At 45.3% G+C, this 17098-nt stretch overlaps 2 protein-coding genes and 3 non-coding genes across 5 annotated transcripts; 2 read left to right on the top strand and 3 right to left on the bottom strand.

Annotated features, from left to right (window-relative positions):
- Positions 1-3829: 3829 nt before the first annotated feature.
- On the bottom strand, positions 3830-3911 carry TRNAS-GCU (transfer RNA serine (anticodon GCU)). Its single transcript has one exon. It is a non-coding gene; the product is annotated as a tRNA-Ser (tRNA).
- Positions 3912-4039: 128 nt separating this feature from the next.
- Positions 4040-8401, top strand: LOC125545956 (transcription initiation factor TFIID subunit 9). Its single transcript, XM_048710015.2, has 2 exons — positions 4040-4401; positions 7691-8401. Exons 1-2 carry the CDS (start codon positions 4084-4086, stop codon positions 8045-8047), a joined length of 675 nt encoding a protein of 224 aa, XP_048565972.1. The 5' UTR covers positions 4040-4083; the 3' UTR covers positions 8048-8401.
- Positions 6185-6266, bottom strand: TRNAS-GCU (transfer RNA serine (anticodon GCU)). The gene has a single exon. It is a non-coding gene; the product is annotated as a tRNA-Ser (tRNA).
- Positions 8402-8635: 234 nt separating the features above from the next.
- TRNAK-CUU (transfer RNA lysine (anticodon CUU)) lies at positions 8636-8708 on the top strand. Its single transcript has one exon. It is a non-coding gene; the product is annotated as a tRNA-Lys (tRNA).
- A 101-nt stretch (positions 8709-8809) lies between these two features.
- On the bottom strand, positions 8810-10993 carry LOC125549221 (transcription factor MYB1-like). The gene is made up of 3 exons (XM_048712686.2): positions 10777-10993; positions 10356-10485; positions 8810-9486 (listed from the first exon to the last, which is right to left on the bottom strand). The coding sequence occupies exons 1-3, from the start codon at positions 10907-10909 to the stop codon at positions 8958-8960; spliced, it is 792 nt and encodes a 263-aa protein (XP_048568643.1). The 5' UTR covers positions 10910-10993; the 3' UTR covers positions 8810-8957.
- Positions 10994-17098: the final 6105 nt, after the last annotated feature.

Here is a 17098-nt window from a genome sequence, read left to right as displayed (position 1 = left end):
AGCGACACCGTGATTTATAGGGTTAGTTCGTATCTTGGCATTTTGGCCGCTGTTTGACTCGTCATCATCCTCTGAGTCACCTTATATTGTTTTCCTTTGGTTGATCTAATAATTTAACAATCTTCCTCTTACATGTCATGAATCCCATTTTCTAAACCAACGGCTCATTGCTCCAGCCTTTCTCAGTGACCATAATGGCGTTTCATGTGCAACATCCTTTGAGTAACCTTGTGATTTTTTTCGTTTTTTCCTATCCTTTATCATGCATGTCATAAATCCCTTTTTTTTAAACCAACAGGGCTGCCTCATTCCTCTAGCCTTCTTAATAATCGGCTTAATTATGTACAAACCGGTGAAAATATGTGCAAGATAGAAGATGAGACTATTAATGGGAGAACATATATGAAACTATTGATTATGAGATTATTATACGCTACCTGGACGGGCCTTGGGCATATCACTGCACACGCGATAGCTGCAGCTGCTCCGCATGCCCATGTCGCCACCGCACCCTGCCCGCGGCATACTACGACTGATTTGCTCCCTGAAAAGACCTGAACTCGACCACATCCTTGCGCCATAAAGAAGAATCGACATATCTTTCAAAATGGACCAGGCGCCCTTAGAAATCACAGGTAGGAGCCAGCAAAGGTGGTTCCCACTTGCCAGTGCGAGCATCAACTTAGGACGTCAAGGGTCGAATCCCAACACCCCTGTCTGTTCAGGTCAAAAGGAACCAGGCGTCATTTAAGAGCACAACCATTACTAGTAGCGTACTGATTGCAAGGTGAGACATTGCACACCAGACTAATAATAAAGGATCGAATCCATGTGCGAGCCCTTTATTTTATTCTTTTTTTCTCTGTTTAATAATCTGAACACACACGTGTCTGACTTACGAAAAATCACAATAGGATGAAAAAAGTGGAAAACAAAAAGGAAATTGATGTGTTTTTTTGAAACTAAAGGAAATTAATGTGTTTGTGTGCAGGTTGGACTCTCATCATACTATAAAAAGAGAATGGATTGTCCATAGACGTGTCAATGATAAAACTGTAGGTTCTGTACATGTTTTTATTTTACGTAACATTGTGTAGATCTACCTTTAAATCCTAATCGTCAATCTTTATGGTTAACATAAAATCAACGAATATAATTGCATGACTTATGGAGAACTATGAAAGCTTCCGTCCTTTATTATTAGGTATAGATTTTGTTTGAACGGTCACCGGGGAGGAGAGGATCCCCACCTGAAAATATTGCTCAAAAAGCTGCCAAAGCCAAGAGTCGCCCCTTAAGCTTTGGCTGATCCAGTTTATAAGGGAAACCGGATCGAAAATCTAAACAAGTTGACCCCGTTTATGAGAAAAACCGGGCCAAAAACCGTACAGGTAACAAGGTTACAGAAGAAGAGAAAAAAAATTGATGCCCAGGAGAAGGCACGACCTAGCTAGCATGCAGAAAGACCAACACCACGAGATATACAAGTAGATGTGGGGTGTTGTTGAGGGATCACAATGCCAAGATTGTGCAAACAACCTAATGCACCGCACCGGTGTGCGTACCGAGCCTCACGGCACAACAGAGGATCATCCATAATCAACGAGTGCCAAACCATAACACGAACCTTGACTGGGAGATCCGCCATGAGCGGCCGAGACGATTAGCAGGTTGGGGAGGCATCATTGTGTCATCATTGAGCAAAGGTGAACCAAGACAACACCAAGATCCCGAAGCTCGCCGTAGCACAACGAGAACCATGGGAGGGTCTTGAGCATGCACAACAACAGTACGAAGACCACGCGAAGGACAACAGAAGAGAAATCACATGAAGAACACACCAACATGGATGGCACACTAAATGATGGGCATGGGCGGATGGATGGTGGCGAAGGGCTCAATGAGGAGGCAATGTTGGCGATGGTATGGGGAGGACGGGGCGGAGACGAGTGGATTGAAGGAAAATGGAAAGGTCACACAGAGTGCGGAGAAGTTCACCATACAGACGTGAAGTTGCAAACCGCGCCGTCGACATGGAGGAGAGCCAAAACTAAGCAGGTACAACTCAAAGACCACGCCTCCAGGAAGGAAAGCGACATCGGATTAGCGCCGCCGTTGTTAGCTGACACACGGGTCAGCAGGGATTTCTCCCAAAGCTAGTGCCAGATCAAGGCCGACATCGTCAGAGCAGCTCCGACAGCCGAAGCAATGCAAATTGACGATCAACGGGCCACCGTCCATAGGGGGCGAAGGAGAGGCAGGCGTGGGGTGATGGAGAGTCGAGGAGCCGACAGGGGGTGGGGTAGCACGCAATGGAGCGCAGGGGCGAAGACGGCCAGGTCGAACACTGCACATGGCAGATCCGATGCACACATGCTTAGTCGTCGATGCAGGGGACCTCAAAGGCACAACCAGCCGGCGTAGACACTTCGGACTCGCCCAAGCACCAGAACCAGCGCAAGCACTAGGGATGAAGCAGAGCAAAGGAGGTCGGGCTGCCACCCCGCACCACCTAGGCAGGACGAGCAGGCAGACCAAGACCCGCACAAGGCGGGGAGCATGGATCCCGCAGCCGCGGCACACCGGCCCGGAGTAGAGGAGGGTCGACGCGGAGGATGGCGGCGCAGGTCGAGAGCGGCGAGCACCGGCCGGATCTGAACGGTGTAGGACGTCGACGGCCACGGTGAAAGTGGACGTTGCGCGGCAGCGCGAGATGGGCGAGGCAATAACAGGGGGTGGAGCGTCAGCGCGCAGCAGGGCTCGGAGCATGCCCAGAGAGTTGAGGACGAGATGGATCTAGATCTGGCGAGTGGAGATGGAGTGGGGAGGGTCGCGGCCGCGGGCCGCGTGCGTCCTTGCCGCCGCCGCCAGCTTTGGGCTTTGCCCTTAGGCGTCCTCCGGCGACGGCGAGTAGGGAATGGGCGGCGCGGCTGCTCCTTGTTGTTGGCGGCGGCGGGGGCCTCCGGAGTCGCGAGAGCGACCCGGGAGGCAGCAGGCACTCCCTTTATTAGTAGGTATATATATAGATAGATATGGAAAAGGAAAATTTGTGTTCCTTTCTATAAACTGAAACTACCTGATTCTTGTACAATAGCAAATCTAGCGGTTTAATCCTATATTCGTACTGTTGATTATCACTCTCGAAGGAGAATCATACCTAAGGTGTCGTATGTATAGCATACAAACAATGATTAAGGCGTAAACTAGGGAGGCCTCACCATGCAGGTGCCCCACGAGGAAAAGTAGCACGGTATCTAAACCCTATTACGGTTCTATCGTCCTGGAAGAGTTAAGGTGGGATATAATTTGCATCATGATATCTGTGGAGACTATGAACCTACTAGATACGGTTATGTGGAGAGTTAAGGTGGGACATGAGTGCATCACGATGTCTAAGGATGCAATCTAATAGATCGTTCTATCAAGTAGTTGGGCCATAGTTTCTTACCATAAAAATTGCTGCATATGCAGCAGCACCGACTATTAGAAATCCATCAATCCACATGTGGTGTGGAATGAATTCCACTCCCATTCCTTGGAGTTGACATGTTCACATCATCACATGGCAAAGAATGACTTAAGAACACCTAGACGGGGGTATGTCCAATGCTCCATGGAGACAATGGTACTCGGAGGCGGCCATCATGCATTTAGGCTTTGGGAACTCTGATCATAGGCCTCTTATATTGGATACAAAATATCATAGAGAAGATCCAGAAAGCGTTGTTTTTATGTTTCCATTCCTTTGTTTGAGGGTAGTGTAAGTCTCCCCAGTGGCCACAGAGAGAAAAAGGCAAAAAAAAAAGAGGAAAAGGGAAAAAAGATATAGCGACGCCTGAGAGATTCGAACTCTCGCGGGGAAACCCCATGTACTTAGCAGGCACACGCCTTAACCACTCGGCCAAAGCGTCACTTGGTGACTCCAACATGTTCCGCCCATATCTATACCGTACATTTGGTTCCAAAAGGACTGGCAGCCTGGCACCGTGGCACGGTATCGAAACCCTTTTTTTTTTCCGAGTAGTATCTAAACCCTATTCGCCCCACTCCCCAACCCCAGACACCACAGCCAGCAATCAGACCATGGACGGCGGCGGCGGCGGCGGGCGGCCAGCGCTCCAGCCCGCGGCGGCCGGAGGAGGGGCGTCGGGCCCGGACGAGCCCCGCGACGCGCGCGTGGTACGGGAGCTCCTCCGCTCCATGGGGCTCGGCGAGGGCGAGTACGAGCCGCGCGTCGTGCACCAGTTCCTCGACCTCGCCTACCGCTACGCCGGGGACGTGCTCGGCGACGCCCAGGTCTACGCCGACCACGCCGGCAAGCCCCAGCTCGACGCCGACGACGTCCGCCTCGCCATCCAGGCCAAGGTCAACTTCTCCTTCTCCCAGCCGCCGCCCCGCGAGGTAAGACCGCCACCACCACAAACCCTAGTTTCTATCTGTGTCTTCCTTCAATTCGGATTGGTCACCGGATCCTACGAACTGGTGCACAACGCGCAATTAACTCTGGTACTTACCTTCAATTGGTGTTTGACGAGGAGAAGGGGCCACATTAAACCCTAGATCAGGGGGAGTAGTGCTGTGAACTTCAACCGGGGAAATAATAGCCATAACAGAGGATGCGCAGATGTATTGCGGAAGGAACAAAAACTGATCTGTGCTTTTGAGATTTCAGTTAATTGCTGGGTCTTGGCTGAGAGATATTTTTGGGGAAAATTTAATTTCAGATGAGGGTGGATACTGGATTAATTGGATGTGTTCCCCAATAAGAACACATCAAAGCCCCAGATATGGTGGTTGGTCAGAAGCCGCCATTCGTGACGCACGCAGAGATTGCGGTTTCAAGTCCTCGAACTCGTGACGAGATGCCGTTTTGTCCACACTTGTACATGTCCGAGGGACCAACATATCAGTCAATGCTGTACTGAAATTATTATAATTAAAACATATGAGGGAATGGTGTGGGATTCGAACCCAGATTCATCTCAAGTAGCAGTACTCTAGCACTCTACCACTTATACCAAGATGACAACTTATCCCTTAGGAAGCTGGAATTGAATCTGGTGGGGTAGCCAGGGAGTGCCGACATTTGGCCTGAGATGCAGCTAACCACTTGCCCTGAGAAAGAAATAATAATAATAAAAATCTACGCCTGAGAGATTCGAACTCTTGCAGAGAAACCACATGTACCTAACAGGCCCACGCGTCAACCACTTGGCCAAAGCGTCTGTTGGTGTTATCATGACCTTCTGGAGCTACATAGTAGTATCTCTTTTGGTCCAAAAGTAGGTTTTGATATCTAAACCCGATTTGTTCCCCAAAACCCCATCAGCTATAGCAGATCATGCAAGCAAAGTCCAGGTGGGGCATAAGGTTGACATTCAATTTAGTCCATGTCTTGTTAGGAATGTTCAGCTGAGCCCATGTCTTGTTTGGAAAGTTGACTGCGTATCTACTTAAGGGTCCAAAAACTCAGGAAACATGCACAAGTAGTTCCATATACACAATGTAAGCGTTGAGAATCAAATACAAAATAAATGCCCTCTTATGTTAGTGCAGTGATGCTGATTGTACTGTAGCAGCTGTCCTACCGTTGGAATTGGAAACAAGATACTCGGTTTCTTTTTTAGTTACCTTTACTCTTAAGATATATTATGTGTGTTATTGATAACTTTCATTGGATTTGACCCTCTTTATGGTCAACTCAAATAATTGCACAGAAGGGAAAGCATCTGTTAGAGCCTCTAGACCGAAGGATATTCCTGTGGCCAGGAGGCACTAGAGGGCTGGCAAGGAGGCACCATAGCCAGTGCACATAAGAAAGGCAACGGGATAGCAGGGAATAGAGATGAAGGCGATCTATACTCTAAGCACTACTTACAAAACTAATGCTGCATGAAAAAACTGTTATGGTTATGGCGTAGAAATAGAGCAAACCAACACTGAAAGAATGAAGGTATTGAAGAAGAAAAAGGCATGGGCTAAATTCCAAGTAAAGAGAGGAACATGGCACAAGAAGCTTACCACCAAAGTGAGGACCAAAGGTTGCTGCTGTGTAGCACGAAGCCAGGAATGCAGACAATCTGAAGTGAGCGGCCATCCAAGGCTTTACTTACAGAAAAGGATCATTGTGAATCCATTGCAGAGTAGAGAGAAATAAGCCACCGAGAAAAATAAATAAAAAATTCGACGCCTGAGAGATTCGAACTCTCGCGGGGGAACCCCATGTACTTAGCAGGCACACGCCTTAACCACTCGGCCAAAGCGTCTCTTGTTTCTAAATTATGTTTAACATTTACTTTCAGAGCTAAACCTGATTCTCTCCATTCGGGCGATGGCACCTTTCCTAGTAGCCTGCCATTAGGGCCAAGACGAGTCCATTATCCTTTAGGAAGTTGGAATCGACCGAACTTTTGCCAGTTTGATGGGTGACCTGGGAGTGTCGAGATTTAAATCCACCCGGGTGCAGCTATAAGCAGATGATGCAAGGAGAGTCCAGTTGGGCAGAAGTTTGACGAGCTATAATTCAATTTACCCCATGTCTTGTTAGGAGTGTTCAGCTGAGCCCATGTCTTATTTGAAAAATCGAATGCTTATGCTCAAGGGTCCAAAATGTTATGAATCATGTGCAACTATTTCCATGTACACAATGTAAAGAATCAAGCAAGAAATAGATACCCTCTTCTGTTAGTGCAGTGATGCTGCTGATACTGTGGCAGGCGTCTTACTGTTGGACTTAACAACAGAACACTCAGTTTCTTTATTAGGAGGCTTTACTCTTTAGATATATTATGTGTATTATTGATAACTTTCGTTAGATTTGGACACTCTTCACTGGTCAAAGTCAAATAATCACATAGAAGGGATATCAGGGCATCTGTTAGAGCCTCTAGACTGGAGGGTATGCCTGTGGCCAGGAGGTGCTCTGACAAGGTATCGGCAAGAAGGCACCAAAGCCAGTGCAGAATCAGAAAGGTGACGGGGTAGTGGGGAATAGAGATTAGAGGAAGACTCCTTTGCTGATAAATTGCATCAGTTACCGCAGCTAGGGGATCTTTATATAGGCAACTCAAGACTAGTGTCCTGGGCGAGTACAAACTTGAACTGCTGCAGAACGTGACTGCTGCTGGTTCTGTTGAAATGACTCTCATCTTAGGGAACAAAATATCATTTCCTTAATACAGAACTCTTACTGTAGCATATTCTGACTCAGGTGTGGCTGTTGTGGCCTGTGGGCTTCCTCCTCTGGTACGGAGTTCCCCACATAACATTCCGTAATGACGGTTACGTACCAATTCACTAATACACTGGTGCCCCACTCCCACACCCTCCAATTCCTCGGGAACAGGGTAATCCATGGCTAGATTTATAGGAAAACATGAAACAGACAGGGTATGATTCTTAATGTGTATGAGGCTGGCATCTCAAGATATACCTAAAATGTTGATGAATAATGTCAGGTAGTACAAAGATATTAGAGATTGTGGGTCGTCCACAAGGGTACTCGTGTGTTGGCTGCTAAGATATACCTAAAAAAGATATTGCGTATGTGGATAAAGGCTATGAACAACTCTTTTGGTTATGCTTTGAAGTTAATAAGTGCCTGTTTTATCGTTTGCCTGGAAATTCTAAGTTGACACAAAGTACTCTATATGCATAGGTGGGCTGACAAGTCATTTTTCTGATGTCGCAGGTTCTACTCGAGCTGGCACGCAGCCGGAACAAAATCCCGCTGCCCAAGTCCATTGCTCCACCCGGCTCGATTCCACTGCCACCTGAGCAGGACACCTTGCTGAGCCAGAACTACCAACTCCTACCTGCATTGAAGCCGCCAACTCAGACAGAGGAAGCAGAAGATGAGGAAGAGGGCGCCAACGCAGACGCTGCCAATCCTAACCCAAACTCCTCGCAGGATCAGAGGGGCAACGAGCAGCAGCAGCAGCCTCAGAGCCAGAGCCAGGGCCAGAGGGTTTCTTTCCAGCTCAACGCCGTGGCCGCCGCAGCTGCAAAGCGTCCCCGAATGACGATTGATCAGCTGAACATGGGCTGACTGGCTGTTGTAGATCGTTGGCTGGTCCCTGGTACTCTGTGTCATTGTGTCATTGCTGTTGTAGATCGTTGGCTGATCCCTGGGATCGCTCTTTCTGGCCATCGCCCTCCAATTTCACCATTCAGATTATTCAAAAAAGTAATAATTCACCATGAGAAGCGCTGATGCTTGAGGAAAGGGAGCAGCCTTGCAAATAAGTGTGTGTTGTAGCCGTGCACCCCAGGTTGATTTGTTTCTGTCCATTGTTGTCAACTTGGTTTGCTCTGTAGATTGTATTTACTTGTCAAAGTTGGAACTGTTCCATTGCTGTTTCTGAATATCAAATCAGTGTTCCTATTGTGATTGCCTTCCTAATATGCTCTTGGTGGGATGTGATGTGACACACATTTGGTGGTTAAATTGAGAATCTAAAGACAGAGGGAGAAAAATAGAGAGAAAGCTGCAGTGTCAAATGCATATGCACAAATTTAGCTGTTTTCTTTATCAGAGTGGCTTTCTTGTCAGGGTGAGGTGGTTGAATGGTGTGTTACCTTCTGTACACGCACTGGGTTGAAGAGGTAAAAGTAAATAAAAATGAAATGACCATCAGCCCGTCTAGCTCAGTTGGTAGAGCGCAAGGCTCTTAACCTTGTGGTCGTGGGTTCGAGCCCCACGGTGGGCGCTGGTATTTTTATTTCGTTCCTTTTATTTATACTCTCAACGAATCGATTTCCATGCGCAGTTCAGGAATGATGGCCGAAACCGAGACCAAGGCACTCCAGCTTATTTGGCAGCAGCACTTTATTTACAGCACCAACCTGTAATTTGTTACACATATGATGAACTGAGGTATGCAAAGTCGTAATTTACTACACGTAACTATATTATTCACGCCAAACACATTTGACATTTTGACCATTACGCCCGTTCATCAAAGCCACGCCAATTCCAGGTCCCCGAGTCCGCCATGGCCGTCGCCGTCTCCTCCGGCCACGCCCAGCCCGAGCAGCTCCTCCAGATCATCATCCCCAGTCCCGGGAGCACCGAAATGCTGACCGCCCAGGCTGTCGGCACCGCCGCCGCTCCACGGGCTCATCATGAAGCCCAGCTCGATGCCCTCCAGATCAAGGTCGATCGAGCCGATCGACAGGCAGTCCCCCAGCTGATCCTCCTCGGCGACGTGCTCCGGCGCCGCACGCCCCTGCTCGTGAAACCCCTCTGCTGCCGCCAGCACCGTGGTGGTGCACCGCAGCGCCTTGGTCCGGATCGGGCTGCTCGTGCCCTCGGCCGGGGCCTGCGCCTCGCCGCCGGCCTGCAGCGGCGGCGGCGGCTTGGCCTGCGGCTGGTTGGAGCAGCCGGCGCCGTGGGACTGCAGCATCCTCTTGCTCAGGGTGGTGTTCCAGTAGTTCTTGATCTCATTGTCTGTTCGCCCCGGCAGCCGCCCCGCGATCAGCGACCACCTGCCACGGGCCACGTCAACTGTTATCACATGCTGACCCTGAATTAGTAAGCACCTGCAATTGATTAGCAGTAGCGAATTCTAGCCGGCCCTATTTACTTGCGCCTGACAAGGTTAGCTGCAGCTTCTGCATATGTGACAGTCTGACAGAGTGCGTGGTTGTTGTAGGTCAGAGCCTTTTCCAAGTCATGGTGTAGATCGATTAGCAGTGGTGGTTGTGCCAAATCCGGGAGGGAGTGGCATTTCGTTCTAGACCTAGCGCCATGGGAGCCTTTTCAAGTTATGGTGTAGATTGTTGTAGTAGATCAGAGTGGTTGTGCATGCATGCATGCATGAATGAATGCATGTCATCATCAACTTTGCTGACCGAATAACTCGTTTACCTCTTGGGGCTAGGGACACGCATTCAGGCTGTCAGCAAGAGGTTGTTCTTTTCTTCGGGCATGGCTGAATTGGGAACATGCACGCTGACTGATATGGATAGTAGGTGTGTACAGGTGATCATGATAACTGGATCCTATATTCATTTAGCAGGCATTGGCCTACTTTGTCTGATCATACATCTCTCTCTGTCTCCCATGTAGGGAAAAGGAAAATGAAATTCCAACGGAAAGGTATTAGCATGACCTTGGTGTTTATTACTAATACTAAATTTTGTCAAGCAAGTGTGAGTAATTAATACTCCTTCACGACCAAAGACCGACTTGTACATCTTCGTTCACACTATATACTACGTATTACATTAGGAATATGCATGTAAATGCAAGTGTAAGTGTAAGTGTAAGTAAACAACAATATACAATGCTTGATCATCTACACAACGGAAAATGTGCACGATGCAAATGAAAGGAAAACAACATAGATGTGCACCTGTTGCCTAGGAGCCCGTGGAGCCTGACGATGAGCTCCTCTTCGTCGTCGGAGATGTTGCCTCTCTTGATCCCCGGCCGGAGGTAGTTGAGCCACCGCAGCCGGCAGCTCTTACCGCAGCGATTCAGCCCTGCACACAACATCTCACACGCCGTTAACAACTCAACACGACCATCTCGAGCTATGCTAAACTAGTGATGTCCCCCTGCCCTCTCTCTTGCCGCATTCCTTGTTTCAGCCACCTGGCTTCTTCAAGCATACGCACACATACACTCTTTGTTTCAGTTGCAATGGCTAGAAAGAGCTTGGAGGAGAGATCGGTCAACTAAGAGAAAATCGCACGCATAATCGATAAATGTATGTATTGATGCAATGTTCGGAGAAGAGCAAAAGACTAGATACGATGGTGTTTGTAACCTACCAGCTCGTTTGGGAAGGCTTCCCCACTTGCCCTCGCCGTGATCGTTGATGTAGGAGACCAGGATGTCGTCCTCCATTGCCGTCCACGCCCCTCTGTTCAGGCCCTCCTTGGCGCAGCATGGCTTCCTCCCCATATCCCCTGCCCCTCTCTCGGTGTCGGTGTGTGCATGTGTCTGACAGAGGAGCGCTCAGCTGTTCATGTGTATATGTAGGACGTTCCTAGATGGGGGGCTATTTGAAGGTTAGATGAGGTTGTGTGAACGAAACCCTAGTAATTAGGTGTTAAGTGAACGGTAATCTAAACTTATCCGCTGGCCCTTTCTCATTGTCTGATGGGAAAATAGTGGCTGCACCCAACTTCGGTGCACCCACACAGTGAACAGTAAATTTGAAAAATTTGAATTTTTTTTCAAAAAACTCCTGCATTCGAAAAATTAGGATTTTTTTCTTCCAAAAAACTCATGTCTGATTGATAGTGACATGCGTGCAAGCAGCTCATCTGTAGATCCCTTTTAGCAGCGCACTTCTATTATTTTTTGAAAAGAGGAAAAACCATCTGCCTCTGCATTGAGCGATGCACACAAACATTTATTACTCATTATTGAAAATGCTGAACATATTGGCTTACAAAGAAGACAATAAAATCCAAGGCCATCCACATAGGATATGCCTCGTGCCACGACATCTTCAATCATACTGTCAAACCTACGATGACACATCAGCATGAAAAGGGTGCAACGCCCAAGTCAACATCTTCAAGAAGGAACTGTCGCTCACGCGCCGATGTTGGCTGGTCCAACCAGATGCCAGACCAAAGGCTATCACCCCTCTTCGAACCAACAACTTCAACAAGGTAACAATGCGCGGATGTCAATGCTGCCTAATCGAGCCAAAATGCATGGTTATGAGTTTTCACCTAGAGAAAATACATCTAAAATGTCTGTCACCATAATTCCATCCACCACTCTACTAGCCTGCCAACCCTCTGAAGAGTTGGATATTTTGATATTTTCCAAAATGTCCAAAGTTAAGACCCAACACTATGGGTGTATCGGGCATTACAAGACAAATCCAAGGAGCACAAGAACACCCAAAATCAGAGTTTGCATGAAGAAATGACAACCTAAATATGAAATTGCACATGCAGACTCCAGAAGAACAGACGACACATGGCACGACCATGCCAGGTCGTATCAGCACTAGTACCAGCCTATGAAGGCTGTGAAATCAGACACAACTTCTGCAATTCTTCAATGATTTCGTCAGGTTTGTTCCTACACGATCCTTGGCGACCAAGGGAGGTATTGGGAGAGGATTTTGCTCCCATAGTGCCCTTGGATGAAGGGGTAGGTGGAGGATTCACAAAGGAGACCCATAGAGGCCACACACACACACACACACACACACACACACACCACTCAACATATGCCTATTTGGACATGAAGGATATTACTATCCAGATGAAGCGAGGAGTAGAGATATTGCGGTGATAGAAGTTACCTCCCTCCTTAAGACCCCGCTAAACCCGTGTGATGGTTGTAAATGGAGGTGAAGAGGTGAAAGTAATATCCTCCCTTCCTTCTTTGATCATTTTATAGGGGAATAATGGAGGCCGCCCATTGGTAGGGTCCACAGGAAGACCCTTAATTGTTGTTTCCATAACATGAATGTGGGGAGGAATGGTGCTGACGTGTGTGATATGTGGCTGATGCACGTATGTTGTACTAGGCTCTGCCCACTTACAGAAATAATGCAAGGTGGCTTAGTTATGCGAACCTAGAACTATGCATTTGCATATCTTATGTAGATCATACTATTAGTGATGACACTAAACCCCGAGAACATCTTAATTATTCAAGTACCACCAATTTATTTTAGTACATTTTTATCTACCGTTTTTAACTTCGCATTGGTTGTTCAAATAAACCACTTTATGATTGTTTCCTTAGAAACAGACATAATATTTTAATTCAAGACTACGGTTTGGGTGCGAATATAGCTACGTGTGTCACAACGTAGTTGCGATGGTGGTAGTTACCTTCCTTTTCGCTCCCTGTGGAATGAGTGAGGAGAGGGGGGTAGGCCTCAATGGCCCAAACAGGCTTAGGTGGGCGTTAACTGAGTTTTTTAGGGCCCTGGCGAGGTTTCCAATGGCCACCGCAGAAGGGTCTATCCCATCAAATTGAGGTCAAATTCAAAACATCGGCTGACCAAACAAATTCGGGACGACATGAATAATGTGCATGTGCTCCAAATTGCGTCGCTTTTCTCTTGGGGAATGTCTTTTCTTATGTTCGAGTATCTTCTTTAACTATGATTTGTACCTACCTTTTTTGTGATCATGAATATACAAAAATAATTATGCACTGAGGAAATTAACAAAATGTAACAAAGTTGAAAACCATACACCAAGCCATAATAGTATTAGTTCTTATCTCAAACTTCAAATAGTTATTCTACATACTAGAGTTTATCAACACCGTCTAGAACCCTCCACCAAGATATTTCAGGATATTCATATAAACACATAAGAAAAAACACACGAAAATTCATGGAAATGCCACAAAGTAATCCATAGAGCATAGTGGTATTATATTATATATTTTTTACTTCCATTATAGTTAGGGTGAAGCTCATATAATAAATAAACTTTAGAGGTTATTTAAAACTAACATGTACATTATGGCAAAACACTGCTTTAGCACTAGAATTTCAGAGTTTTGGGATTCTTCTCCCCCTGACTTTATTCTTCCAAATATTGTAAACGATATGGCAATCATCTGTGGAATAAAGTTACTGATCAAAAAAAAACTTCAGAGGTTATTTAAAACTAACACATTTTTTTTGAAAAAAATATTTACTGTTGGGCACACGTTTGTTAAATAAATTATAGACATTATACAAACATAATATGAAATTTCATCTTAATCTTTGACTCAACTAGTCACAACATTAAACATAAAAGGTATTATTATAGCTTATAAATAGTATCTAATGAACATGTGATTAATAACATGAAATTTAATTAATAAGAAAGCAATTTAAAAGGAAGTATAAAAAAATAGTACAAATATATGGAGAGGAGATTACGAAGAAAATATTTGATTTTAACTAAGTCAATCTAATTTCTCGTTCGGTCTAATCCGACACATCAGAGATATTCTCTTTCTTCACTTTGACAAAAGTCTTGAAGAGAGCATGTCCGTTCAGCCATCATGACCGTGATGTTAAATCAAACAAAAATAAATCATGTGGTGGAGCTCATGGATGGTGGCGCCGACCTTTTTGCCCATAACAAGAAGCTGAAGAATCTCTTCGGTCATGAAGAGTTATGAGCTAAATCCGAGGATCTCAGGTAGTAGGTCCCGAAATAAGTGTTTAGACACTATGGTAACAAGGAACGAGTTTTTATCCATGTTAGGGCGCTTCTCGGAGGTAAACCCCTACACAGTGCTTGATTTCTATTTCTATTCAAAAAACCATATTTTATTATGGATGTGAAGAAACAGTTTAAATAATAGGAAAATAAGTTTTGAAAATGGAAAACGTTATATCACTGCAAGAAAAAAAATTCATGTAAAAATGCTCATCACGTATTTAACCTATTGTGTATTTTAAATATTGGTCATCACATGTTTTATAAAAACTTCATGCGTGAGAAAAATACATTATGTATTATTTGAAAAATATTAACTACATATTTGTAAAAAATTCATCAACAAATGTAAAGATATTAATCATGTATTTATAATATATTAATGACAAGTTTTTAGTAATGTTTGTGTATAAAAAAGATACAGATAAACTGAATGGAAAAATGGAAAGGAAAAAAACTAAAAAAAGAAATGAGAAATAATAGAAAACTAAAAGAAAGAAAAAAAGAATAATAACTTTCAACAAGCAGTTGTTCTTTTCTTCAATCATGGCTAAATTGGGAAAAATGTATGCTGACTCATATGGATAGTAGGTGTACAGGTGATCATGATAACTGGATCCTATATTCATTTAGGTTTTGGCCTACTTTGTCTGATCATACATCTTTATCTTCCATGTAGGGAAAAAGAAAATGAAACCCCAACGAAAAGCTTATCACCCTTGGTGTTTAATAGCAATCTGTTTGTCAAATAACCGTGACTAATTAATAATAATACTTGCAAGTCCGGGCGCGCCCCTCACACCTGACGCTGTTGTTGATCAAGACTGCCAAAGAACCTCCCCTGCACATCCCTGCTGCTACCCCGGTGATGTTCATGGAGGACGAGCCATCTGACACGGCACCCATCCTGTAGGAGATATGCCCTAGAGGCAATAATAAATGATATTATTTATCTCCAAGTTCATAATTATGTTTATGTTCCATGATACAACTGCTATGGTTCTCGAGTCTGCAGTAACCACGAGGCTCGGAGGAAGAATCATATGCACGTGTGGAATAATAAATGGTAAAATGTATTCCTAGTCTGGCCTCTAAGACTAGCTCAAGTGTTGCATGATGGTTCTGTTTTCCTAATCATGGGCATGTCTATGCCATCAACTTTGAGAGCACAATGTTAGAAGAACATTTGTGTTGAATCGACCCAAATTGATGTTTTGTTATGAGATACATTCGTCACAAGTTAATGGATAATAACAAAGAGATAGTTAATGTTTGCATAATTCCTTAGACCATGAGAGTATCGAGTTTCTTCATACTTGCTACATGAACTTTGGGGTTTGTTAAACATCATCCGTAAATGGGTGGCTATTACGACGGCTTATGGGTTCATGGAAAAGTGTGTCAAGTAACTTGATAGCCCAAGATTGGGATTTGCTCCTCCGACGATGGAGAGATATCTCTGGGCCCTCTCGGTGTTATGGTATCCGCCATCGTCTGGTCAGACACTTTGTGATTTGATCACAGGGATGCCGGAACACGGGAACGAGAAAAGAGAACAAAACCGGTAACGAAGTAACTAGCATAGTCGACAAGTTATTGATCCACGGGGATGCAAGTAAATATCACCTCGGGTATTTGTAACATATCACGAAGCAACATGAATAGCATACGGCAACTAGAGGTTCACTCGAATATTCATTCGTGTGGGTATAGGGGTCAATATGGGTGCCCACGGCTCCGATGTTGATCATTGATCGGAAAGTGTTCCGGTCATGTCTATGCTTCACCGAACCTATAGGGTCACACGCTTAAGGGTCATATATCTGCTGAATACTAGATAGGAAGTCTGAGAGAAATTTGCCGAAAAAGTTTCGGAGACAATGGAAGAGTTCCAGAGAGAGAATAGCGTAATAGTTTCACAAAACCGAAAAGTTGTTTCGGGATATACCATTAAGTCAAATTGGTTTCGGAACACACCTGATAATTCTTGGAGGGTGCCAGAATTATTCTGGAAACTTCTGGGAAATTTTCGGGATAAAAACCGAAAATGTTTCGGAGCTGCCGGTACCGCTTTGGTTATTTTTTCACAGATGAAATTCACTAATCTGAAATTGTTTCAGAACGAATCCAAAATCATTTTAGTGGGTACTGGAATTATTCTAAGACCCACAGAAATATTTTCAGATTTAATGGACGCGAAAAATTGTCTTCATGAATAGTGAAAACGCATTCTTGTTTGCTTTTCACAGATGAAAATCACTAAACCGAAATTGTTTCGGAACGCGTTGAAAATTATTTTAGTGGGTACTGGAAATTTTCTGAGCCCACATAAATATTTTCAATTCGAATGGACGCTGAAAATGTCATCATGAATAGTGAAAGTGCTTTTTTGCTTGGCTTCTTGGAGAAGCCACCTTGAGGGCCTTTTGGTATTATCCCCTTGGCTTCTTAGAGAAGCCACCGTTGGGCTTGGCCTATAAATAGTGGTGGAGGGGGCTGCTTAAAGACACACTCTTTCTCACATACAAGTGCCATTGCAATGATCTGGCTTCTCCCCCCTCCCCGCGAAATAGTTTCGTAGAGCCGAAAGGCTGTCTCGGTTCTGATGGGAACTAGTTCTGGACGGCGAAGCCCTGCTGGATAGATGACACCATATGTGTGCAACTCTGTAGAGAGATCATAGTTTCGGTCTTAGTTCGAGAGTGCCTCCCGAAGGGCTGTTCGAGTGACCGTCCGAGTTTCGAAGGTCCTCCCGAAGAGTTGTCCGCGACACCGTTCGGGGGACTGTCCGAGGGGCAGATGAGGGTATACATTCTCGCGGTTGGGAGGTTGTAAATCCTAACTGCGGGGATCTGCACCGCCGATTATCATCGACTCTACTTCTCACTGCGCTACGAGTCGGTAACGAAAAAGACCAAACCTTGTATGCAGTCTTCATAGTGATCCT

This window comes from Triticum urartu, chromosome 3A (assembly GCF_056163025.1).
Source record: "Triticum urartu cultivar PI428250 chromosome 3A, HENAU_Tu73, whole genome shotgun sequence".
NCBI lineage: Eukaryota > Viridiplantae > Streptophyta > Magnoliopsida > Poales > Poaceae > Triticum > Triticum urartu.
Note: the sequence above shows the minus strand (reverse complement) of the source record. Positions and strands in the feature narration are given on the sequence as shown.